We start from the raw sequence: 26966 nt of genomic DNA, 5'->3' as shown, positions 1-26966 counted from the left end.
TACCACAGGCTTCTATTGTAATATTAATTTCACTGATACACAAAGTTCGTGATACTTACTCAAGCCGCAAGGGGGCGAATGCTGAGTGTAACGTCAGGAGTCGCGGACGGTCGTTTAGACTGGAAATCAATAAAACACCAAACGCTTACTTAATACGCTATTTATTGTTACAATAATATAAGATAATACTATTTAAACACACAAAAACACTTTTTAACATAATAATTATAATAATGAGATTGCCTTTTGCTGATGAAATTGAAAATAAAAATTAAATTCTGTTTATCGAAATTACTTTTTAAATGACGTTTAATTTAATTTAACACACATCTAGACAATGCTCCTTCTCCCTCTACTCAACAATGAATTATAACAGTGCACTTTCCACATTATAAATAAGTCTACGCCATAAGTCACGTATGGTTGAACAGAACGGAGACAGGTAACGTGAGGAGTCGCATGCGAACAAAACTACCGGATAGCCAGCTTGTTACTCACTGAAGGAGAGGAGTGGAGAGGGATAACAGTGTTGTGACAAAAGTGTGAACAAGTCCATTGAAAGGTACTGAGGGATAGGAAGTATAATAAACAGTGTACGCAGAATGATTGATCAAAATAAAAAGAAATGGTTGAAACGACCGAACGCGACCCCTCACGGGTTAAGTACATCTTCAATAAATAAGATGGGGAGTGGGGGAGGTCTGTTTGATTGATCTCGCGTGGTGAGCTAGTCATGTGAGTTGGTTGTTGGTTATTTTTTATAGTCTTTTTCCACTGGTTTAGTTTATATCTACTTTTAACATTTTTCCTTCCCTTATGTGAGATTTTTTCATTTCTTATGCTATATTTAGTACTTATTTCAACACTATTCACTACACTCTTATAAGTTTTGTCTACAAATTTATTTCATAACTCTCATTATTACAATTGGCTTTATGTCTCACCAACACACATAGGTCTTATGGTGACGATAGGACAGGAGGGGTCTAGGAGTAAGAAGTAAGCGGCCATAGCCTTAATTAAGGTACAGCCCCAGTATTTGCTTGGTGTGAAAATGGGAAACCATGGAAAACCATATTCAGGGCTGCCGGCAGTGGGGTTCGAACCCATTATCTCCCAAAAGCAAACTCACAGCAGCGTGCCCCTAACCACAGGGCCAACTTGCTCGGTGATAACTCTTATTTTACCACATTACACATTTTCACTTTCCACATTTTACTTGAACCATCGCCTTGCCATCCCTTTCCAATCAATTCTGGATCACGCTGTCCTGATCCAGTGTGGTCCTAGTGGCTGCCAGAAGTCATCTGCCCATCTTCCTCTTGGTCTGCCGCAGCTTCTCTTGCTTGTGTAGGGATCCCACACGGTTGACCTCTGTGCCCATCTGTCCTGATGTAGCCTCGCTATGTGCCCTGCCCATTTCCACTTTGCTCTCGCTATTTGTTACGTGATGTTTTCTGGAGATGTAATTTCTTTGAGTCTCTTATTTGGAACTCTGTCTCTCAATGATTTGCCCACTATTTTCCTTTCCATTTTCCTTTGACATATGGTACTTCTGTTGCTCTCTTTTGTTTGACTGTTAAGTACCAAGTCTGACAGATGTAAATCAATATGGGAATGGTGCATGTGTTGAGTGCCTCTAGTCTGAGCTTCCTGTTTAGTGATTTATCCTTCAGTATGAATTTCAGCCCACAAAAGACCTTCCAAGCTTGAATTATTCTTCTCTTTACTTCTTTGTCCATTCATTGTGTTAGCAAAATCAGTTGGCCTAGATAAACGTATTTGTCAACGTACTGCAGTGCATTTCCATCTATTATAATTTGATGGCCTATTGAACATTAGTTTTATTTTGTTGTAGTTCATTGCAAATCCTACTGTTTTACTGGCTGCACTTAGTTAGATAAGCATCTGTCTGTCAGAGCTTGTGAGCTGTTAGGCCTACATTAATTTCTTACACTCCATCACCACTTAGCAAAACGTCTAACACTTTAAGGCTACCTTAGGTGTCTGAAGCAACTAACTATTAAATACCGGTAGTTGGAAGTCCCAAAATCTTACACACTCTTCCTCAGTAAATGGTCTTGCCACAGACAATGAAATGATATGATGATATTTAAAAATGATTGTATATAAAGCTATAATACAGTACTTTAATTCGGTTTGTGTATGCCGTGATTTTTTTTTTCTATATGGAAATGTGGTGCTGTTGGTATTACGGGCAGTAATAATAATTATATATACTATCCTCATTTATTATTGTCTGTTTATATAGGCTGTATTCCTTTTCCTAGAATGAGTTGAATGTTCTGTGAATATAATATTTTATTTTTGTGTGTTTAGGTGTTTAAATAACAGCATGAATTACATAATCTATTACTCTTCACTTGTGTGTTCCAGCAACTGTCTTCTATGTCATGCATGGATGGACTGTCACTTGTGCATGGGAATTGTGATTTAATTTTGACTTTTCTCCTCCCAGATCTCCTTGTGTTATTGTGAAGCATGGATATTTGTGTTCCCTGTCTTGTTCTTGCACACTCTTGTATAATGTTAACTTATAATATTAATAATTAGCTCAGTATGCTATAAATTAAATTTTCTATGACTTGACTTAACATGAAAATACTTAACTTTCAGCTTAACTAGACCAGAGGTGGAAGACTCGTGAAGAGAGAAACCCTTGCTCTTCATATTAATAACTTATGCTTGGGTTCAATTATGTTGTAAATAATGAATGTCTTATATTGTAATTTATCCCCTCATCTCAATTATGTAAATGTAATAGCTGCACTATTAAAGGCGAATTTTTAACTCATTGGTTATGTAACTTCAGATTTTCAACTTCATGGAGATGTTTATCGTTCACTCTTCAAGTATATATCTATTAGAACAGTTACAATGAATAAGGCACAAAGCAGAGAAGTTTCATGAGTTGATAACAGTGTACCTTTGTTTCTATTCTAATGTTCTTTTTTTTTTTGCTAGGGGCTTTACGTCGCACCGACACAGATAGGTCTTATGGCGACGATGGGATAGGAAAGGCTTAGGAGTTTGAAGGAAGCGGCCGTGGCCTTAATTAAGGTACAGCCCCAACATTTGCCTGGTGTGAAAATGGGAAACCACGGAAAACCATTTTCAGGGCTGCCGATAGTGGGATTCGAACCTACTATCTCCCGGATGCAAGCTCACAGCCGCACGCCTCTACGCGCACGGCCAACTCGCCCGGTATTCTAATGTTCTCTCGGTCACATTCCTCTTACCGGTATTCTACATGTTAGGTTAATATGGGAAATGGGTAAGGTACAAAAGATTAATGACAAAATCTCCAAAAGGATAAAACAACATTCCAGCATTCATATCTTGGGTTTTGACTATACAATGCTTGTTTTATTGTGGTTGATAAAATTTGGCACTTAAGCCTACCTAGTAGACTATGTAAAAAGTCTGTTCTATTCATAGCTCTCAAAAATAAAAATAAAAGTAACAAACTTTAATGTGGGCATCAGAGTGTTGTATCTTAGGTCATCAGCCCAGAGGCTGGTTGGATTCTCAAATAGCACATCCAAAAGCTATGCAGTTATAGGGAAACCACAAAATCAAATGGTGCCACCAAAATGAGGCGTACCAGGCAAGATGAGGAGTGAGGTAGTTTGCCATTGCTTTCCTCACTGAGCCAGACAGTGCTGTTGTAGCATGACTAACCCTATGAGCAGTGCTTTTCGTAACACTTGGACGCACTGGTTGTGCTCCAAATGTCATTACTCAGCACAACCCATACCCCAGCAGCTTTCATATTGTCACAGCCATGGATAAGGCTGGGACTTGGGTGGAAGCTACAGAGTGTCATAAAAATGTATATACATATCAGCTATGGCAAAGTTTAGATTACAATATAGTAGCAAAGTAATATGTCTTATATATTAGAGTGATTGTAGTCTTTGTCAAATGTTGCCATTCTGTATGTTGTCTGGCAGTGTTACATATAGAGGTACAATCTTAAAATGAGACAACCAGAGTTCTTATATTGTCTTTTGACAGTCTAGTCCAAGCACTTTATAGTTTCTACTAAATTTCCTCAGATTCTGATTGCTTTGATTCACCTTTTGACACTACCCTGATGTGAGGAAAATAAAAGAAGAGAACTAAGGATAATGTAGATTATTTCATTTCCACTTGACTATCTGAAGAACAAGAAAGTATGCCAGTTTAGTTCAATAGCACATCCAAAGATAAATATAACATAACTTTGCAATTAAGTGTATGTGGTTATACTTTAATAGATCATAAAACTCATAACAACAACGTACAAACCTACTGTATATGATATTTCACTAATATTAAACTCCAGAAAAGTGAGAAACAAATATCGTACACTGATTGTTATTGGTGTGGGAACTGATTCTGTGATACCAGCGGTAGGGTCACAATGAAAGAGAGTATGAGGAAAAGCATTACCAGTACTCTAGCTTCTAATAAGTTTTTTGAGATTATATTAGAGGTCTTGGAAATATCATTGTATTTTACCCTTTTATTAGCACACTCAGATTTGATTATTCATCTCAAGTTTATGTAAAATCAGAAAATGAGAATGGGTTGATGATAGGTTGGAGCAGTGTCAGATATTCAGACAGTGTCCAGGAAGCCCCGAGTAATACATTATTTGTGAACTTCCAAAAATGGTTGTGTTTATAAAACATGTTTGATAGTATTTTATCAATATTTTCTTTTTCTCACAGCAGGCATCAACGAACCAGCACCGAACAGCACCTTCAACACCTTCAAACAAGCCATTCATGACTTAGTAAGTATTATCCTACTCTTTTCCAAACCAATATTATGAATAGTACTGTTATTGGTTTTACACCCCCTACTTTCTTTCACGGTTTTCAAAGATGCCACGTTGCTGGAAATTTTACCTTACAGCAGAAGTTGTCTTTTTACCAAGCAAGTAGCTGCACAACTTGGGTCACATAGTTGCCATTTGCACTTGGGAGATAGTGGGATCAAATCCCACTGTCAACAGCTCTGAAGAAAGTTTTCTATGTTTTCCCATTTTCACATTAGGCAAATGTTAGTGCTGTACTTTAATTAAGGACATGGTCGCTTCCTTCCCACTCCTAGTTCTTTCCTATCCCATCATTGCCATAAGTTCTATCTATGTCGGTGCAGCATAAAGTCAATTGTAAAAACTAAGAGAACATACTCAAATTATTAACAATACAAGAGTATACAATAAATGAACAACAGAAGTACCGGTATTAAAAAATGTTCATTGGCAGTTTGCTGAAGTAGTCATCTGTCCACACATTCAGACTTAAAATTGTCTTTAAATACTGCCACTACCATCATCATCATCATCATCATCATCATCATCATCATCATCATCATCATTGAACCCCACCAGCATGCCTGGTAGGGAAATATTGAATCAGTCTTTGCCATCATTGTCTGTCCAGAAATGCCTCCTCTCTCACCTTTAACTCCCAGTTCCCTCTTCTCTCCACATCCTCTCTCTCAGTTGGTGTAGCCATCTCTTCCTAGGTCTTCCTACTAGTCTTCTTCCTTCAATCCTTCTTTCTAAGCATCCTCGTGGTGTTCTTGTGCCAGGCATTCGCTTTACATGTACGTACCTTGTTAGTTTAAAAGTCATTTGTCTTTCTACTACCGAGTCCACTTTCAGTTTCATCCTGATGTCATCGTTCCGTACACTGTCCTGGCATATTCTTTGGAGGATACTTCATACTAACGTCATTTTGCATGCCTGCAGTTTACTAACCTCTCTGTCTTTCATTGTACATGTTCCTAGATTATGTGAGAATGGGCACAAAGTATGGCTTATACAGAAACATCTTCTCCACAATATTAATCTACTTGAATTTTTTACTTTTATTTGTCTTAAGGCTAATTATATCCCTAAAACATAGTTATTTCATTTTGCATTTTAGATACTGTTTGATTTTCTGGTTTAAAATCCCCTATATATTTTATTTCTGTACGCAAAATCATTAGAAGCATTTTATGTGTAGACTGTGTTTGAAATATGATCATGATATTAACATTTTAATATGTCTTGCGGAGTATTGGCAGCTAGTAGGATTTACTTATATTCTAAATCAGGATGATTAAGCAGATAGGAAATACCTGAAAATTAAAATTGTTTTATCATATTCAAATAGTAGAGGTTGGCTCTTCACAGAACTTTCCTTTTCTCTTGACAGTGCTTTGAAAGAATCGGGGTATGAGAGTGACTCAACACTAGTTTTTAAGAGACGGGATGAAAACCTTCAAAACCAGATTAGTCCTGCTGAACAGAAGATGGCGTACAAGACCATCCAGAAGGGAGGTGATGTGCCTCTCCAAGGGCTGCGGAAACCTGCCCCAGAGCGACCTAAAGGTAAGTTGCATGAGATACATTTTACATTTTATGTTTTATGTTTTTCTAGCAACTATATCCATATCATCCAACAAAATAGCTTCAGAAACATGAATTTTTTTTAAATGTGCTTTTTTACTTGTTATAAAGATTCTGAGGAGTGATTCTATGTAACCAACTATTCTAAAACCTTTGGTCTATAAAAATTAGCAATAATTGCAATGATAAATGCATAAAATAATATACTCTAGATTGCTTCTCGAAGTACAATATGCCATTATATTCTGATGGAAAAGGAACTCAATTTCTTGTCTCCTTTATTACATATTAAAATTTTAATCTTTTTTTTTTTTTTACGGAGGATTCTTAGGATTTGTTTACAATGTACATGAGAATGATAAAACAAATAGGTAAATTAAAATTGTTAATTTTTTAGTGTTGGATGAATGGATATACCTTGAAATTATGTACTCAAAAGAGTGCCTATTTTAAAACTTTTCTGAGAAATAAGTTGACTGAAGAGATTTTACATGTGGGAAATTTGTGCCAGAACAGAGAAAGAAAAGTGCAATTAATCTGGAAAAATATAGGTCCATAGAAAATGTGATCTTTTTTTTTAAACATATTAACATTGAAATTAATGTACTCAAGTTTGAGGTGTGATCAGCTGAAAACCAGACGCTTTCACTAACACTAACCAATACAATGAAATTATAAAGTAAACAGAAACAGTAAAGTTTAATTTAAGGAATAAAAATTAATTACCATCTTACTTCTTCTGCATAACATTGCTTCACCAAGTATTGGATACCATGAAAAAAAAAATTCCAGCATTGCAGCCCAAGATCATCAGGTTTCATGTTCCCCCTTTGGAAATTTCTTGGGAGGCCCAAACAAATGGAAGTCACAAGGTGACAGGTCAGCTGTCGGGTGTTTCTCCACTTACTGTACGTCTCTTGGACGATCCCTGTAACATGTGGACATGTATTGTTGTAAAGAATAATAATACCAGACGACAACATACTGACACTTTAATAAATAATAAGGTGTTCTTTAATCCACCTACTCAGTACTTTAATTTCCACTTATATTGGTTACATAAACAGACTATCAGTTAAATGGGACATGTTTTGCCCTCAACATACTGACACTTCATCCTGTTGCAAGTTATCCAGAGTCTGAGTGTAGTGCCATGCTCTTCAAACTCAAGAAAAAGTAGCCATTTGTGGTTAAAAATTGCTGTCATCATTACGTTTCCCGCAGAAGGGTGCATCTTGAATTTCTTGGGTTTTGGTGAGCTGGCATGCTTTCATTGCATACTGGCAGTTTTACTGGACAATTCCTGTCACAATCATCCTCATACTAGCACAAGTGTTGAGGACACAAACCAGTGCTGAGTTTGTTATACCCCACAGTCAGTATCTGTAGAGCCCATTGCAAACAGACTTTTCAGTACAACAATTTCTTCTTTGCAGTATTTTGAATTGTGCTAAATGGTACACAAAACTCTGTTGTAACCGAAGGAAAGCTCCTCCGTTGGTCTTCCCATGCAGTATTGTCTATGCAGTCAGATGTGCCTGCCTGTTATATAGAAGGTTGCAATTTGCTTACATCCAGCCCGAAACATGTCTACCCAGTACTTCACTGACATCTTCGGTACACATTTTTCACCATACACATTATTCATGCTAAGATGAAATTCATGTGGCTGACAGTCTCGTGCTGTCAAAAATTGTTGATCTTGCTTTGATGCGTTAGAATTATCATTGCAAGAAATAAATTTAATTACCACCATATTTTCTCACTGCCCACACAGCCTAATGATACATGCCAACTCCTGCTGGAGAATAATGGTAGTGGTACATAGTTTCAGGTGACTTCGGGTAATTATTGGGTGGGGGAGGCATGATTAACATGAACACAGGCATGTGAAATGAGGAACAACTATTAATGTAAACATTTCTATTTAATAACAATATTTACAAACAAACAGAAAAAACAGAACAATAATAGATCTTGTTTCTCAAATACATTTTTGAACAAGTCTTATGTAAGGAGTTTTCAGTACTATTCAAAAGTAAACAGAAAAATAGAACATGGTTCATAAATAAATATTTTCAAGGATTTTTTATTTATGAAGCTATCAAAAATAATTACAAGTAAAAAACTTAGAACTTGCTTCATAAATACATTTTCTTAATACATATCTACGGCCGAGATTCATATGCACTAAAAACTCCAAAAATATGCATGCATATATGCACTAAAATTTTTGAAAATGTGCACAAAAATCTGCACTAAAAATGAAACAAAATACACTTACCAAATGCATTATTTAATTTTTACTCGGTGTTAAACTGATAAACATGTTTCATTCCTTGTAAAATGATTCATGGCAGTAGGTTATTAACAGTTTTTCAATGTTTTCAGGGGTCAATGACTTTCTGTTGTCAAACAGAATGAATTTATATGCTGAAAATGATAGTTCTACGTCGATGCACGTAACTGGGCAATACTTGTACACTTGCACTGATTGCTTGGAACATTCTTCTGGCAAAGACTGCCTGATTCTACTTATGTAGTTGCTTATAGGTTGAAATGTCAGAAAGAAGGAAATAGCTGTTGTGAAAAGGGTCATTATCCATCTGCGACACTGAAAGCACTGTCCTTGATCAGGGAAGGCTTCTCGTGTTGCCAAGGGATGTAAAATATACAGAATTCATTATATTTTTCATTTTGTTCAGAAATCTTAGATAATCAATCACACATAAGAGAAAAATATATTTATATATACACTAATGTTCAAACTATGCATTTGCATATGTGCATATGCATTTTTTAAAAATCCGGCCCTTATACATATCCTATTACCGCGCTGTATTTTATTCATTTCATGATATGAAATTTGAAAAGCTCTATCACCAGACGTACTGCCTGAACAGTCTCCATTAGGAAATGTACTCTAAAGTAATGCCCACTTTCTAATCTCATTTCTTGATAGAAAACCATCTACAAACTTCTCTAGATATAATGCCTTAACAGCCTCCAAAGACTACCAAACTCCACATTTTAAGGGGACTTATCATCTAGGAGGAGAATTTTTATGGGGACAAAATGGCACTCTGCCCCACTAAGATCATTTGGGAGGGGGGGCAGAAAACGCCTTGTTCACCCCCTTCCTCAAAGTCGGCACCACTGTATATTTATCTTTTCTCTCCCCTCCTACATCATCTCAGTGATGCAGTGCAACAGAGTGAGCAGTGGCGTCCAGGTACTTTCCCCTGATCCCACCTCGTACAAACCTAACATCGTGACACCAGTGCCTTACTTTAACCATTTATCATTGATAAGAATTTCAACCAGTTGATGATAAACTGGTTTGTCATATAGACAGATACTACAGTTCTCCTATTCTTAAAAAATCGAAAATTAGTTATTGCTACATGATCAGTCAGTCATCTCTTTGTTCTGGTACAAATCTCATTAAGTTTTATTAGCATATTGAACAGAATGTTATAATTTAAGACCAGTATACTTTGTGAAGTCCTGTATTGCACTAACCTAGGCTATGGCATGCCATTTGAAGTTCAGCCATGGTGGGTCCTCGCAGCACGGCCTGATGGGTGAAAGGTTGGTTGGTCTCTCTTATACTTCCTCTCTATAATTGCTTTTACTTTATGGTGTTGGATTATGGTGGACTGTCTGTCATTTTCATCTGCATGTGTTTGCTTTTGTGCTATAATTAATCTTGGGACAATTTACCATATAGTTTGGTCCCTAAAAATATTTATCTCTTATTAACTGCATTTTTGTTGGTGGAAGTGGTTATCATAGATAATAATCTCTTCTGGTGTGGGAGGTTTTATTTATCTTTCACACACTGACATGCTTTATAACAGCGGTTCTCAACCCTCGAGAGACTGTAGCCCTGTAAATTCACTTTCTATAAGATGATGGCCTAGTCAACACAAATTTACTTTTAAATATGTTTACAATATTCCTTTAATGTTCATACATTTAACTAACACAAGCGTTAAGTATTGCGTGATCTTAAAATGAACACTATGGATATGATGTGACATGTTGACAAATATTAATTATCAGTCTTTGGAGAAAAAAATTTTCTGCGCATGTTGTAATTTATTCAAGCAGCATCTTTTATTCTTGAATAACTTATATTCTTAAATAACTTCAAAAAAAAATTGGAAATTTATCGAACACTTCTGTTGGTAAATTATTCCAACCCCTAACTCGTATTCCTGTAAACAAGTATTTGCCCCAATTTGTTCTCTTGAGTTCCAACTTTTTCATACTTGATCTTTCCTTCATTTGAAAGCACCACTCAAACTTATTTGTACCGAGCTCGATAGCTGCAGTCGCTTAAGTGCAGCCAGTATCCAGTATTCGGGAGATAGTAGGTTCGAATCCCACTGTCGGCAGCCCTGAAAATGGTTTTCCGTGGTTTCCCATTTTCACACCAGGCAAATGCCGGGGCTGTACCTTAATTAAGGCCACGGCCGCTTCCTTCCCACTCCTAGCCCTTTCCTGTCCCATCGTCGCCGTAAGACCTATCTGTGTCGGTGCGACGTAAAGCAACTAGCAAAAAAAAAAAAAAAAAAAAAAAAAAAAACTTATTTGTCTACTAATGTAATTCCATGCCATCTCTCCACTGACAGCTCGGAACATTCTGCTTATTAGTTACAATTTCTTGTTATTATATCCTCCTATTCAATACGTGAAATGTTTATTGTCTCTAAAAAGGACATTTACCCAATACAAACATTAAATGGGACATGTTTCACTCGTTATGTTGAGCATCTTCAGCCAATTTTTACAATTATCTCAAGGGTGAGTCCTTATGTTAAACCTTATTTTACAATTATTTGTTAATTAAAATGTTATTATACAATAAAATGTCCTTATTATATAAAAAGTAAACATGAAAAAGTAACAATTAAAATGGATCTATAATAGACTAGATGTTAATCACATGAAGTTGATGTCCAGGTCATAGTAATGTGCCAATTAAATTATATGATTTAATTTAATAATAACGCTACTCCTTGGTCAGAAATCACCCAGAATAACTTGAGCTTCTTTTCTTTGAATTTTTCCAATTCACGAATCAAGTAAGCCTGCTGAGGGTCCCATACGCTGGAAACATACTCTAATTGTGATCTTTCCAGATATTTATATGCTCTCTCCTTCACATCCTTACTATATGATTTAATTTAATAATTTCATTCGCATATTACTATGACCTGGACATCAACTTCATGTGATTAACGTTTAGTCTGTTATAGATCCATTTTAATTGTTACTTTTTCATGTTTACTTTTTATATAATAAGGATATTTTATTGTATAATAGCATTTTAATGTACAAATAATTGTAAATAAAGTTTAACATAAGGACTCAACCTTGAGATAATTGTAAAAAAATGGCTGAAGATGTTTGACATAACGAGTGAAACATGTCCCATTTAATATTTGTATTCTGGTAAATGTCCTTTTAGAGACAATAAATATTTCATGTGTTGAATAGGTGGATATAATAACAAGAAATTGTAACTAGTATTAGTAAGTTCAATACGGGTGAAAAACATGAAATTGGTCTCATGCAACATTCTGCTTAGTTGAGCAGCTCATCTCCTTTCTCCCAAGTCTTTCCAGCCAAATTTTGCAACATTTTGGTAACACTACTCCTTGGTCAGAAATCACCCAGAATAATTTTAGCTTCCTTTCTTCGGATTTTTCCAATTCACGTATCAAGTAATCCTGCTGAGGGTCCCATATGCTGGAAACATACGCTAATTGTGGTCTTTCCAAATATTTATATGCTCTCTCCTTAACATCCTTACTACAGCCCTCAAAATACTCTCATAACCATGTGCAGAGATCTGTAACCTTTATTTACAATCCTGTTTATGTGATTACCCCAATGAAGATCTTTCCTTTCATTAACACTTAAGTACATGGTTTGAATGTTCTTAGTTTGAAAAAGAAATTTTACTGGAAGAATTATTATACACTGTAATTCATGACAAAAGTCAGTCGAGTAGGAGGAGCAGCTCAAGGATGTCACCTTATCGGAGAAGCACTTGTCATGTTTCCATATACCAAATGTTTTTATCTGCAATGCATGTAATTTTATATACAAAAATGTATATATCGCCAATTCTAAACATAATTTAAAAATTTACTCTCCTAAGAATATTTCCCACTTTAAAAAATTAGTTAGGAGTTAAACAGTTCCAGGAGAATATTTCGTGCTCTAGTATAATATTGATGCCAGGGCCCAGTACCAGGCCACAGCCTGGTCATTGAGAAGCACTACCTTATACCAGCATTCTGTAAGAAATTGTCCACTTAAAGGATCTGGTATAACTTGGCTTCAGTGCAAGGTATTGAAATCATAAGTGAACTATACTAATCCAGTGATTAGTTTCACACTCTGACTGCAATGCACAACCAGTATTCATGCTCATGTGCAGCACTCAGTAATGTTGGTAACTGCTCCCTCTTATTCGGGCATGAGAATATTATGTCATAGGCCTCTCGTATGGTTCTGCTGGCCTCGACAGCAGACGAAGTGGAGATGTGACAATGGATGGTGAAGGGACCCATTCCATATGGAAGGCCCGCTGGCTGGGTGAGAGCCTGTGTTCAGTGACCTAAGAAATTTTAGTTGTCAGCCCAGGCGGCCAACGGAGCAAAGCAAGTCTGTGTCCCACAGGCCACACACATTGGCGGCGGGCTACAACGTTCAGTTTTGGATCTCGAGTTAGCCGGTTCCCTAGTTGATCTTGCCAGTAGTCATATGCTTGTCTCAAAGAGACTGTTGTACAGTGTACATTCTTACTGTTTATATTTTGACTAGCCTTCTTCCGTGGCTTTACCCATGTGATTTATTAAATACTTACTAAGGTGATACTGATGTTCCAAAAATATACGTAGGAGCATATACTGTATTATTAATCCTCAGTAAATTCTATTCCTAAATAGGTAGTTGATTTTCAAAAGATCTTAGAGGAATTTACAATATTAGTCCATGCATCGTCTGACTCCACGCTTGACTTGTGAGCGTTGTTGGCCACATGCTTGAAATGCTCCTTTAACGTGTAAAAGTGTGCAAATCCTGGCAAATCACAAGAGTTCTGAAGAAATGTATATGAGCATTTGTATAAGAAATGTCATTCTAAATCACTGGGCTGAGTGGATCAGATGGTTAAGGTGGTGTTTTAGTAAGCCCATGTTGTTGGGTTTGTTCCTGGTTCAATCCGGTGGTATTTTAAGGTCTTCAAATACGTCAACCCCATGTCGGTAGATTCACTGGCATGTAAAAGATCTCATGCAATACAAAATTCTGGCATCTTGCCATCCCCAAAAACTGTGAAAGTAGTTAATGGGACTTAAAACCAATAATAATAATATTATTATTATTATGTAATTCTAAATCCTTTGTATATGCTCATTTTGTTTGTAAGATATACATCTAACCTATTACTTAAGTTTCCCTTGCCTGAGGGCCATGCTTGTTAAAGTGTCAAGTTTATATGAACTGACACCATAGATTAGTGGTTTGAGTCCCATTGGTGGAAAAAAATTTACTGTCAAAATGTTGGCCAGCAGAGTAGGAGTGGTGGTGGTATACAATTTCTGATCAGTAGATTGCGTGCAAAAAGACTGGATTCAATTCCAAACCTCTCTGCAGTATTTGTATGCATTTGTTGCTGCTGATGGTGATTCATCCATCGGATGGGGACATAAAACCTTGAGCAGACCCTTTGGTATTTTTTTGACAGGAGTGAGTAATGTGGCAACACCAGGTTCCACCCTCTTCTTACCTTGTTAAAATTGTCATCTAACTCCCAGCACTAAGAGCCATACAATAAAAAAATAAAATAAATAAACAGTAAATGAGGAAAAGCATTTTTCCTGAAAATATTTGGAGTTAGGAAGAAAATGCAAAGGAAATTATTTCTAGAAAATTGAATTGATCCTGGACCCGTCTGGTGGTGTTTGAAGGTGCTCAGATATGTTAACCCTGTTTCAGTAGATTTACTGGCATGTAAAATATCTCATGTGGGACAAAATTCTGGCACCTCGGCATCTCCGAAAAAGTAGTTAATGGGATGTAAAACTAATATTATTATGTAATTCTAAACCGTTGGTAGGGTCCATTTAAAAAAAATATAGAACTAACCATTTAGCGATAGAGCCGGACAAAATCAAGCAATGATAAGGATAGAATAAGAGTTACAGAGCAAGTTGGCTATGCAGTCTGGGTCACATAGTTGTCGGTACATTTGACAGCCCTCAAGGTGATTTTCTGTGGTTTCTCATTTTCACATCAGACAAATACTGAGGCTGTACCTTATTTCTAAGGCCATTAGTCACTTCTTTTCCAGTCTTAGCCATTTCCTATCCCATCATCTCTATAAGACCTTTCTATGTCAAGTCAGTGTGACATAATACAAATAGAAAAAATAAGAAGAGTGAGAGTTGATATACATCACATCACAGGATTTTACTACGGTGTAGAATCAGTGATACTTCATAATTGCTTTAAGAAGCTGCTGATAATTTTAATACTGTCTGTTCATTCACGTGTTTGAGAGAGGTATTCATTAAATTAAAAATGTGCATATACAGAAGCTATAATCAAAGTAATGTGTCATGAATGCTCATACTCCACTCTAGCAGTTCATGTGTGAAAATGAACCACCCTTCTACTGAAGCTTGTTCTATTATTGTTGCTAGCAGTCCCCACTTCTTCCTCTTCTGCTGACCTGCTGACCTGCTATGCCTAACGCAGTCACCGAGTGAGTTGGCCGTGCGGTTAGGAGCACACAACTGTGAGCTTTCATTCATGAGATAGAGGGTTCAAACTCCAATGTCAGCAGCCCTGAAGATAGTTTCCTGTGCTTTCCAATTTTCACACGAGGCAAATGCTGGGGCTGTACCTTAATTAAGGCCATGGCCGCTTCCTTAAAACTCCTAGCCCTTTTCTATCCCATCATCGTCATAAAACCTGTCTGTGTCAGTGTGACGTATAGTCACTTGTAAAAAACAACTGAAACATTTGGGGGTTTCCTGTTTGGGTGAACTCGCTTAACCTTTAGTAGACTGAGAATCAACTCTGCTGTTCTGATGGTCTTCTTCTCTGATGGATGGGCCATTAAGGACTTCACTATAACCCTAGCAAGGACCTCTTGAGTTGTCACTAGTCTATCACTCGCCCTTTATCCCAGCTTGTGACAGGCAAAGGCTGACGTCCCATATATTGGGCCCAGGTTGGTGCATATGAAAACCCATAGAAAGAAGCAAGTACTGCAGTTAGGCTGTTATACTTCGTATGCTAGAACTACCAATGTAAAGAATGAAGTTTCTCTACAGATTTGTTAATTGGTTTAGGAAATGGAGAGGTTTCAATGGAATCACATGAAAATATATCTTTCTAAATGTCAAACTTATTTCTACAATGAATATCTTAACAAATGATACTTCAGCTTGAACATGAAAATTTAAATTATTTTGTGGGAGAAAATATTTTTTTTTTAATCTATTTTGAGGATTCCGACAACTCCTTAAGCATACAAATCATTCTTTTTACTTGTATTTACTCTTTGATTTTTACATTAGAAATGTCTTTGAAACCAGTATTAGTTATACAGCCCTTCTTATTCATTGAGTACCTGCTGTTAAGCACACTGCTCTGAAATTTATTTTCAATTCTTCCTTGGGAATTGGTACTTCACTTTCCTGACATAGAAGAGCACTTCACTAGATATGATTATTTGGATGCTTATTAAATTTTATGTTAGTCACAGTAGAAAATAAACCTATTGTGCACTTCTCAACAACAAAAGTATATATTGACATTTTAGTTGTATTTTGGAAACACATCATTTCTTTTTGCATATGTAGTTTCTCACTTGTCTGTTACTTTTCCTTATGTCAGATCAGAATCAAGCTTGCGTAGTATATCAAGCTTGCATAGTATACTTGCATATGCAATGAAGAAGAATAATATATTGCTATGGCATATTATTTTAAAGAAGAATAACATCATTGGTAGCTATCACGTAGTTAGTAGTTGCAAGCAGTCGCTGCTGATGCACCAAATAACACAAGAGTAAATTTTGAAGTAGATTTTGTGTATGTTGTATTCATGTATACATGTCATTGTTTTTCCTACAGACATTTCTGAAATAGAATATTTTCCCATTTCCCCTCATCTTACCAGGATACGTGTCCATAAACAAAACATTACTCCCCTACGAGAGATCATCTGTTATCCTGTTACCACCCATACAACCTCACCCCCTCCTGTTTTCTCTTCTTACAAACGAACTGCTCCTTCTTACATTTATGTAAGTCCAGCCGTCACAAGGCCAGCCCCTCCACCACCTATGGTACCTCCATCTCCACCAAGACGTCGCTCATCTCGCCATAATACCACTCTCCAAATGTGGTCAAAGATGCGCCATGGAGCTGACTCTGACATTAAGTCTCGACACAGTTCATGCTTCAAGTCTTCTCCTGGAGATACAAATGTGAAGTATTTGCGAGATCGTTTGAGCCATAAGTTTGAGTCTAGTAGTTCCACAACTAGTCCTGCTCATGTCTGTAGGATGAAAGAGTCATCTCGAGCCTCATCGGCAATGAGTCGAACCACCTCATTGAGTCCTGCCAGGTCGTCAACAAGAAAACCATCCCCCGATAACCAACCGGGAGTTAAACATAAAAGTGATTCTTCACTACAACGATCTAGAAGAGCTCAGCAAGAACTTTCGACTCGGCTAAGCCGCTCACCTGACCTATCAGCACCATCTGCAGTGAAGAAAGTTTTGCAAAAACAGAAACAGGATGTGAAGGAACGCCCTGGATCACGCTCGCTTCCTCCTGGAACTGTAGTTCGCAGTTCAACAGCTGTTTATGCATCGGCTCGCAATTCACCACGCCACTCAGAAGATAAATCACTTCGTGTTACTGTTGCAATCTCTGCTAAAGGCAGAGAATTGCTTGGTTCATCAGCAGAATTGAGACGGGGGCCATATTCAAAATCGCCTTCACCCTCGGTGTCTCCAAGTTCTGTTGGACGCAGAACAAGTGCATCACCCCGTTCAAGAATGGATTCCTTAAATGTTGGTAGCACTGGGAGAAGTTCTCCTTCATTATCAACAATAGGATCTAAAAGCAAATCCAAGACTGCCACAAATTCTCCACCTACTTCAGCTGTCAAAAGACCTGCTCGAAGTGCTAGTCGAGAATTGGTTTCTAGTGATACTTCTCGACCATTAAGACCAGTTCGGGCTGCAGCACTCACTCCTGCTGCCGCAGCTGATGAAGGGACGAAGAAGATAAAGAAACCTGATAAGGCAATCTCAGATATAAGAAAACGAACACGAGAAAAGATTTCAGCTGCGCTATCAAAAACCCCTCCAATTCCTACAACGAAAACTCTTGTGAAGAAGTCATCTGCCACCATTTGTACGTCACCAGTAGGTGAGAATACTAAAAAGGATGACAAACCTGCCATAGAATCTACTCTTAAAAAGAAAATTACCAGGAAACTGAAGGCAGATAATGGTAATTCCTCAAACGGAACAGGTGAAACAAAGAAAACGTCATCCTCCAGAAAAAATGGAACACATTCAAAGCAATCCTCTCGATCAAAAACTAATAGTGACAGTGCCTCAGGGAAAAAAGGTAAAACAGATAAATTGGTTAGTAGTGAAACATGTGGTGTAACTCAGGTGTTTCCCAATACTGGTCTTTCTACAATGGAAGAACCTCTTTCCCAATTTGGCAGTGAATTAGATCTAACTTCACACATTCCTGGACCTCTCAAGTCTGATTCATTCTTTCAACATCTATTATTGAGAGATATTCAGTCCCCAACACCGTCCGTTTCTAGTAGCTTATGTAGATCTTCCTCTGTATTAGAGAAAGCTAGGAAATTTTATGAACAGACTCAAGAAAGTAGGTTGCCATATAAATCAGAACCTTACCTAGGTCTTCTGAATGTATACTTGAGTCAGAAACGGCCAGTAACAGAATCAAAATTTCGGAGTTTGGACCGAGAATCTAGGACTTCTCGATCACCAAGCCCCTCTCGCGTTCCTGCGCGTCCAGGGCGGTATCATTCTTTCCATTCTAGCCCTAGAGTTATGGATTATGTTGCTGGTTACCACTCGCTGGGTCCATCAAGAGGGCGAAGTCCAGATTCAGTAGTGGAATCTGTTAAAGAAAGGAGAAGTATAAGTGAACCACCAATACCATCCACTAGCACAACCACCAGAAGTCAATCTCCAGCCATGTCTGTGAGGTTTAGTTCTCCAAGAATAGTTTCTCCTTCATCTTCTATGCGGCGCATATCACCTCCTCGCTCTCCAAGAAGAGTCTCTCCATCTTCCTCAACACGCCGTCTATCCCCGCCACCATCACCAACTCCCTCGCCATCTTGCCGACGAATACGAGGGACTCGAGGTCAGATTGCACGAACGGTGGAAAGTGTTGTAGGTGTAAAGAGAAAAGGTGTACGGGCTAGAAGTGCAGGGGAAGTAGATGATTTGAAGAATCACCGACGAACTAGAAGTCCACTTCCATCTACAACACAGAGTATAAGCTCTCTTAACCTGTCGCATATCACAGATCACAGTGATTATCAGTCGTATGTCTTGGAACTGATGCACTCAACTAAGAAATCAGAACGATTCAGGGAGTTACATAAATTTTATGCAAGTCTTGAAAGAATGGGGCAGCTAGAAAGAACTACTTCGACCGGCGATTTACGGCCAAGATTGAAAGGTGAAGAAGTAATTGACTTTGATCGCTGGAAACAACTTCGGATAAAGGAGAAAGCTGAACAGGAATTAAAAGTTCTGTACGATAAACTGAAAGAAGATCAAAGAGAGAAAGACCTACTGTTTATGCCTCATGATGCGGAATCACTTCGATGGAAGGAAGAACGTGACATAGGACTTAGATGTAAAGATAAATCTGTGGAAGATTTGCGTTACCACTTCAGAAAATTGAGTATAGAGGAGTCGGAGATTGAAAGTTCTCGAAGGAAAGAGATTGATTCTCAAAAAGATTTGTATAAACCTCTTTGGCGAGGATCGTCTGTTCTAAATCTGGCTAGTTCTTTGACTCATACTGTTGCTTCGCATAGAGGGCGTGCTGTAATTGACGAATCTAAAGTGAAACAAGATCGCACTATTACTAAATCTTCACCCCCACCTATAGCAAAGAAGCTCGGGAAAGGTATTGGCAGTAGATTATGGAGCAGTTTGTCATTGGATCAAGTAAATGCTTTAAAACATCAATTAAGTGAAATCTATAGCTCTGTATCGAATCTTCGTTCACACAAGAAGAAAGCAGAACAAGAGAAATCTAAAGAAGATTACGAGATCACGGTTCCTCCAAAAGAGAAATTGGAAGCTGGCACAGTACAGCCAGACAAAGAGCCATTGCATGTGAGGTGCAACTCCCTTCTGACTAGAGAGCAGTTGTATTCCCCAATGGTGCGACGAAGAGAGGCTCGTAGAACTGAAAGTATGAAGGCAGACTCTATAAGCTCCTTACCACACTGTCGACGAAATGGCGTTGATGGTGGGAGTCCAAAGGCTGAAGTGGTTCGCTCGCAGTCGGCTCGTGCAGGCAAGCCTCTTTCTGAGACAGAAAAGAAGCGTCTTTCTTTGACGTTAAGTCAAGAGGTTTTGGATCGTGTTACGAAAAAGCAGCAGAAAGATCCCCCTCCCGTAGTGATGGCACGTGAGACTCGTGGTGCAATAGCGGCAGCTGCGGCCTCGAAGAGCAAGCTCAAAACACCTAGCCCTAGTTACAGCCCATTGCTCTCTGAGACCGCCTCTCCCCGAACCTGCTACTCTCTCGAGATGTCAGAAGAGGACGGGCATGCGACAGCCTCAACATCAGGTGGTCATCGTAGTAAAAATGATTTCCTGTTAGTTCTCACTCCTAATGATGACTCTCAGAGCCGGCATCATGAAGTTCAGAAAGTAGTGGAGGAGTGGGCTAATGCCAAACCTCACAAACCACCACAACCAGAGGAAGTACGTTGTGTGGACAACGGAGCAACTGCAAAACTTGTGAAAACAACATCAGCAAGCGAAACTGAAAGCGCGAGTTCGGAAACATCCACACGAACAGTTATTCACTGCAGCAGTAAAGAAGATGTTCAGCGTAAAGTGGAGTATTTCGAGCATAGAAGCATGGTGGAACAAGAACCTAAGAGAATAGGAGCAAGAGTATGCCGTAGTGCAAGTGACATTCGACCTTCTCGACCGTACTTACTAACCTCCAGTAGTAGAGCCAAAAGTGCTCCTAGTTCGTTTAGCTCAACGTCACAAAGTGTACAGCCTGCGCCACGGGAGAAACCGTCCCTAATCCCCTCCCAGTCGTATGCAGATCTGAAGGAACTGTTCGGCGAGCAGCATAGGGCCCGTTATGCTACCGTTGTTGTTCCAACTCAAAAACGGCAACAGTCGACTTCCCCATTGAGATGCGGTACCACTTCCGGTGACGATGGAGAGCTACGGTCAGGAGGTACCAGTCCTTTCCGGACCTACTACAGCAGTAGCAGCACTGAGAGCCTCTTCAAGTCACGCTCAAGAAGCGTGTCTCCCGACCCAACAAAGTATTGGCGAGCATATCTAAGAATGGTAAGGTGTGGCTCAGTCCGCAGGCTTAGAGAAAAGTTTGAGAGTTTGGAGGACTTATATCTGACAGCAAGAGGCAGAGAAAGGATTCCACTCAAGAGGTACCGCAGCGATCCTGAGCTGACCCGTGATCTCCTATCTCGACATGGAACGTACGCTAATAGAGTAGTGGTTAGAGGACAGGAATGTGGAGACGTTCGATGGTTACGACGGCGTTATGAAGGATACAACACGCGTGGACGAAGTAGAGCAAGAAAAGGAAGAGTATCGCCTGTTTTGAAGGTACCTCTTCGAGCTGAAGATCGTTTCATGCCTCACATTAATGTGATAAGCAAAACAGCAACTCTCCAACAGCAACGACGAGCTGCTACTCTGCCATCCAGAGAGTTAGATTCAGAGGACTACATTACTCACTACCATAAAGGCGAAGTTCAACGAATGAAACGGAAATTCGAAAGTATGCAAAAAGATTTGTCTCTGATGGGACAGATGTTTACTTCCACTCCCGATGTTCGGGAATTACGACATATTGCCCCTTATTTAGGCTGTCACTGGATTGCGCATCGATATCCAGAACCTCACACTCCTTCTCCACGATCTCTTTCATCCCCGGAATTAAGGCCACCCGCTCCCACGGAACCTCGTCGACGTCCTGCTTCATCGTCTCCAGCTCGTCCCCGATCCTCTATCCTTAAACAGCAGCAGCAGACTCTACCGCAACCCCCGCCGTCGCCGAAGCACGAGAGCCGAACAAGAGACGTGTTTGCGAACCAGGAGTTCGATCCCAGCATCCACCGGCCAGTGTATCGCTATCAGCCTCCTGTGTCTGCCGACAGTAGTGGATCTCAGTGGTGGTGGCGGCATCCTCCCACACGACCCACAGTCACGTTCAAAGGTGACCATATCATCATCCGCACAATTCTATGATTGCACTTCTGCGTAAAATAGAAATGTCTCTCCTCGTAGAGAATATATTGCACTGCATCTGCACAGTAGTTGCATGAATCTGTAAAATATCGATTCTTTCCCGACACATGATAAGTTATGTCTGTTGATTGAAATCATGTTACATATACAAATTACAGAAAACATGTCCCGTACATTCTGACATACTGTATTCCCAAAACACCACCATCACTATGCGTATAATATTTTGGAAGAGTTCTCGGAAATGGTAAAAGTAGTTAGCCGGACGTAAAGCCAATAACATTATTATTATTATTATTATTATTATTATTATTATTATTATTATTATTATTGTTACCGTGTTTTTGTGGTAGTTAGAGGTGAAAGAAGGTGCGGGGTGGTGAACAGGTCTCAAGCTACGAAAGTAAAATTAATTTAAAATTTAACAAGGTTATATTTTCTTTTCAAACTCAGAAATAACAAGAATGGCAGGTACAGAGTAGCAAGGCAACAAAGAGCAACAATAGTATTTACAAGTTTTGGGCTTCGGGCCCCGAACTTCCAATTCTCGAGCAGTTAGCCCGAATTTACATGTACATAAGGTTTAGCAAAGGGGCAGAAAACCCCAATCATGCCCAGGAGCACTTGCTCCGAATTACACAGTAATACCTCCTAGAGGCACGCAGAAACAAATTGCAAAAGAGCGATCTGCTCTCAAAGTTTTGAGCCTATCACAAGGCCACACCTAACTCTACTTTCAAGCTGTCCTCTAAGGACGTAAGCACAGGGGTAAAATACCCAACCTACTGAGGTCTATTAAGCGATAAAAGGATAATTACATGACCTCTAAAATACCAAGTTGAGAGGAGGCGAACTGCACTCCTAATACATTTGCTTTTAAAACCTAATCTGGCTCTAGGCCACAAATGCAAGGGCTAATCCCATACTAAAGAGGTGACTTTAGAAAGAAACAAATTTACATAATGTTAAGGAAGAATAGGTTGAGAAAATAAGTTCACCTCAAAACAATATGAGTGGGAGCTCGAGAGGGTTAAGCACTCTCTGTCCCAATATGTAGTTTAAAATATAGAATAGATACAAGTTTCTTTACATTTTAAGGAAGGTTACATAATGGAAAAACTTCGGACCCGCCCCGAGAGTTAAACTGCTGAGCAAGCAAGAAAAGAAGTAATTAATCGGCCATTACCTGGTTGTTGACTGCCGCCGAAGAAAGAGGCGCTTCCCGCCCCCTGCTATGTACTTTACACACGAAAAGATGGAACAGAAGTGGCGCAGAGACCCTAAAATCAGCAGTTTATATACTCTCGCGGAAAGTTCGAGGCGTTTTAGGAAGGAAAACACCCGCCCACAATCTTTTATTGGTGGTTAAAGAAAACCCCTACACAAGATGAAGAAGAAACACATCATTGGTGGAAAATTAATTTAAGAAATTCGGGATTGGCTAAATTCAAAACAAGGGGAAAGAAAGGGTTAATATTGCCAACTTAAACAATGACTGAAAGAAATTTAGCAAAGAACAAACTTTTGAAATTAAATTTTCTCCAAAAAAAACAGTTCTTTCACTCCGCACTAGGGTGCACTATTGTTGATCTTCAGTAGTGTCCTCTAGAAGAGAAAGTTCACACTTCTTACTACAAGCAAAACAAAATACGTCGAAAATGACACAGTTCAAAAACTCCAAAATTTCCAGGTAGTGACATCTTCTGAGAAAGTAGAAAATTAATACCGAAGATAAAGTTCAGACTTCCTCCAGCAGAGGAGTTTCAACTGGCGCAAATTTTAAATAAGCGGCATGGAGGTGTACCGCCCGGTACAATTATTATTATTATTATTATTATTATTATTATTATTATTATTATTATTATTATTATTATTATTATTATTTTAAAAGGCAACTCTGCCTTAAGAAAATACTATTACTACTACTAGTAAAATGTTTTCATTCTTCCCCTGAAGGGAGAAGCAGGCCTGTTAGATGGTAACGCCGTCTCTCAGGTCAGTCGATTTGTTACGGTGAAGGAGATGCTCAGAGAAGGTGAGTGTGTTAGCGGCCGTGGCCTGTGCTAGGAACTGCCCCGGCATTCGCCTTAGTGCAGGAGAATGGAAAACCACAGAAAACCATTCTCAGGACAGCCGACTATGAGGACTAGTCGTGAGGTCCAGCCCTTTCCCGTCTCACGAATACAGAGGCGTAGAGCCACGGTAGAGCCGTGACCACTTGTAAGCCGAGACTCACTCTGCATTTACCAACGCCTTAAGAAACCCTGAGACTGAATGTTTTCTCAACCGCGCTGTGTGTGAAAGAGACTTTCAGCGATTTTTTATTACAAGTTGCTTTACGTCGCACCAACACAGATAGGTCTTATGGCGACAATGGGAGAAGAAGATGCTAGGAGTGGAAAGGAAGCGGCCGTGGCCTTAATTAAGGTACAGCCCCAGCATTTGCCTGGTGTGAAAATGGGAAAGCACGGAAAACCATCTTCAGGGTTGCCGACAGTTGGGCTCGAACCTACTATATCCCGCTTACTGAATAGTGGCCATACTTAAGCGACTACAGTTATCGAGCTCGGTTCCGGCGAATTAGATCGTATCGAGTACAGTCGAAACCGTTTCTTGCGACATCGTTTTTAAATACGTATTGGATTTAAAGGCGAAATCCAACGGTCCCATCTAAATCCTAGACCTACATAAACACTATATTTTTTTAAAAAAAATGGCTTTGTACGACGTCGCTTGTTGCTATATATCGCGTAAATCGACGTATTTTGATCGCATTTTCATATAAATTGTATCGGTTTTCGAAAAAGCCGAGGTGCTGGAATTTAGTCCCGCATTAGTTCTTTTACATGCCAGTAAATCTACCGACACGAGGCTGACGTATTTGAGTACTTTCAAATACCACCGGACTGAGCCAGGATCGAACCTGTCAAAGTTGGGGTCAGAAGGCCAGCGCCTCAACCGTCCGAACTATTCAGTCCGGCTGTCCAATGTTTCTTTTCTTTGTTGCGTATTTAGGGATTACTGACCACAACGCAAATCTTATCAATGTTCGATTACAGAATTATCAAAAAGAAATCATTAGTATTTGGTACTTGGTTTGATGACTTCTATTGTCCGACTCGTTGGCTAAATGGTCAGCGTATTGTCCTTCGATTCAGAGGGTCCCGGGATCGATTCCTGGCCGGGTCGTGTGTTTTAATCGCTTCTGATTAATTCTTCTGTCTCGGGGACCGGGTATTTGTGTATGTCCCAACACTCTCCCATACGTATTAAGACAACACACCACAGAAACACGTAGTAGTTATTACATCCCCCTATATAGGGTTGGCAACCGGCCGTAAAGAACAGGGCCAAATCCACATGTGCGATGCAGTTCGCACCCGCGACCTCACAGGAGTAGGAAACACGGTAGAAAATAAAAAGAAGTAGAGGTTTGATGACTTCTATTACCACTGCGAGCAAATAATTATGTGACCATGCAACTTTAATATAAATCAGTCAATCAATTCAATCAATCATTCATTCACCACTAATCCGCATTTAGGGCTGTCGCCCAGATGGCAGATTCCCTATTAGTTGTTTTCCTAGTATTTCCATAAACGATTTCAATGAAAATGTATTGAACATCTTCCTTGGTATGCAGAAGGTCGTTCGGGATCTCTGGGGACGATGTTTGAAGGGTACCGGTAATAAAAGCCATGTCGCCACCAACGATCATGCTCAGTTGGCAAGCCAGTATTTCTAGCTATAGCCCGACAACGTAATTTCCATTTTGCAGACTTTTTCGCAGAACTAGCATGTCTCTCCTATCCCACTCCTCCTGACAGGCTTTCCAGGCTTTGCGTGGACGTCTATTTTCTATGACCCGTTTTAGGAGTCCAAATGCACAGAAGTCCCTGGGTGAACCATCGGATGCCGTCACCGAAATATCAGTAAAATGAATTGCATGGATTCCAGTTTCCATCTGCATTCTCTCCAAGAACAGACGAGTCGAACGAGAGTTGTACCTGGATGCTTTATCTTGATGTACCCATACCAAATTTTTTGCCCTCCCGTACAGTGCTGGGATATCTGTGTTGTAAATGGGAGTTAAAACCTGTTGCTCATAGTGTGTAGATTTCACCTTCACATTATTAGCGACACGGAGAATGGTTAACTTGCCATTGTAGCAGTATCCAGCGATGATCATGAAACCCCTTGGAAAACTTTCCTGACCTTCTTTATACAATGTTTGATAACATTTTTTTGTCTCTAGGCTGGTAGTAAATCGGGCAGGTTTGTTACAGTCACTAAGGTACACATATGCTTCGCCTAATGTCACCACATTTTTCCATCTGTCCCCTGCCAGAGAGACCTCATACAGCTTTCTTGCGTTAGTGCAACGTTCCGAAATGTGACGAGGCAATAGCCTGTGAAGTCGGCGCTTATACCGCGTTTCTAATTGCAGGTCCTTGTTTATGATGGTATTAACTGTTGAAACAGACATCCCCAACTTACGTGCGATAGTCCTTGGGAGGGCAGGGTTACCGCCTGGTAGAAGGTCCTTCATTTTCCTCACCACTTCAGGTGTACGGTTGGTGGCTTGTCGTGGATTTGCCTGATTTTCCCCTCTGGAATTAAGCCCAGTCGGCCTTTGCCTTTTTTTTATTCAATACAGCACGGACCCCGTTCTTTGATATCAAGAAATCACTCCCCTTGCATATTCCTTGGATTCCAGAATAGCTATATTTAGCTTCGGAAAGTGCTATTATGTAGCCCTCCCAGTAAGGGTCAATCCGCTTCGGCATCGTTGCAGCTAATGTCAGGAAACTCTACACACAGGTTCTCAGTACTGACTTGAATCACCACTCCCCGTGCTCAAGTTGATAACAGCGCCGCCAGCGGCCTTCAAACTCGTCACCAGATCCCGAACGAACTTCTGTATTATTCCTATCCCTAATTTCTCTTCCCGTAAACGAATATTTGTCCTAATTTGTCCTC

The 26966-nt window shown here is 39.4% G+C and overlaps 1 protein-coding gene across 1 annotated transcript in view; it reads left to right on the top strand.

Moving 5' to 3' along the window:
* The window catches only part of CAP (Cbl-associated protein), an 822384-nt gene that overhangs the window by 633486 nt on the left and 161932 nt on the right, over positions 1-26966 (top strand). Inside the window, exons 17-20 of the mRNA XM_068228905.1 lie at positions 4740-4801; positions 6219-6394; positions 16576-18706; positions 18776-21954. Of these exons, the coding sequence (XP_068085006.1) occupies positions 4740-4801; positions 6219-6394; positions 16576-18706; positions 18776-21954 (5548 nt within the window). The remainder of the gene's footprint in view (positions 1-4739; positions 4802-6218; positions 6395-16575; positions 18707-18775; positions 21955-26966) is intronic.

Source organism: Anabrus simplex, chromosome 8 (genome assembly GCF_040414725.1).
Source record: "Anabrus simplex isolate iqAnaSimp1 chromosome 8, ASM4041472v1, whole genome shotgun sequence".
NCBI classification, from domain to species: Eukaryota; Metazoa; Arthropoda; class Insecta; order Orthoptera; family Tettigoniidae; genus Anabrus; species Anabrus simplex.
The sequence above is the reverse complement of the archived record's forward strand: the minus strand, read 5'-3'. Positions and strand labels throughout refer to the sequence as shown.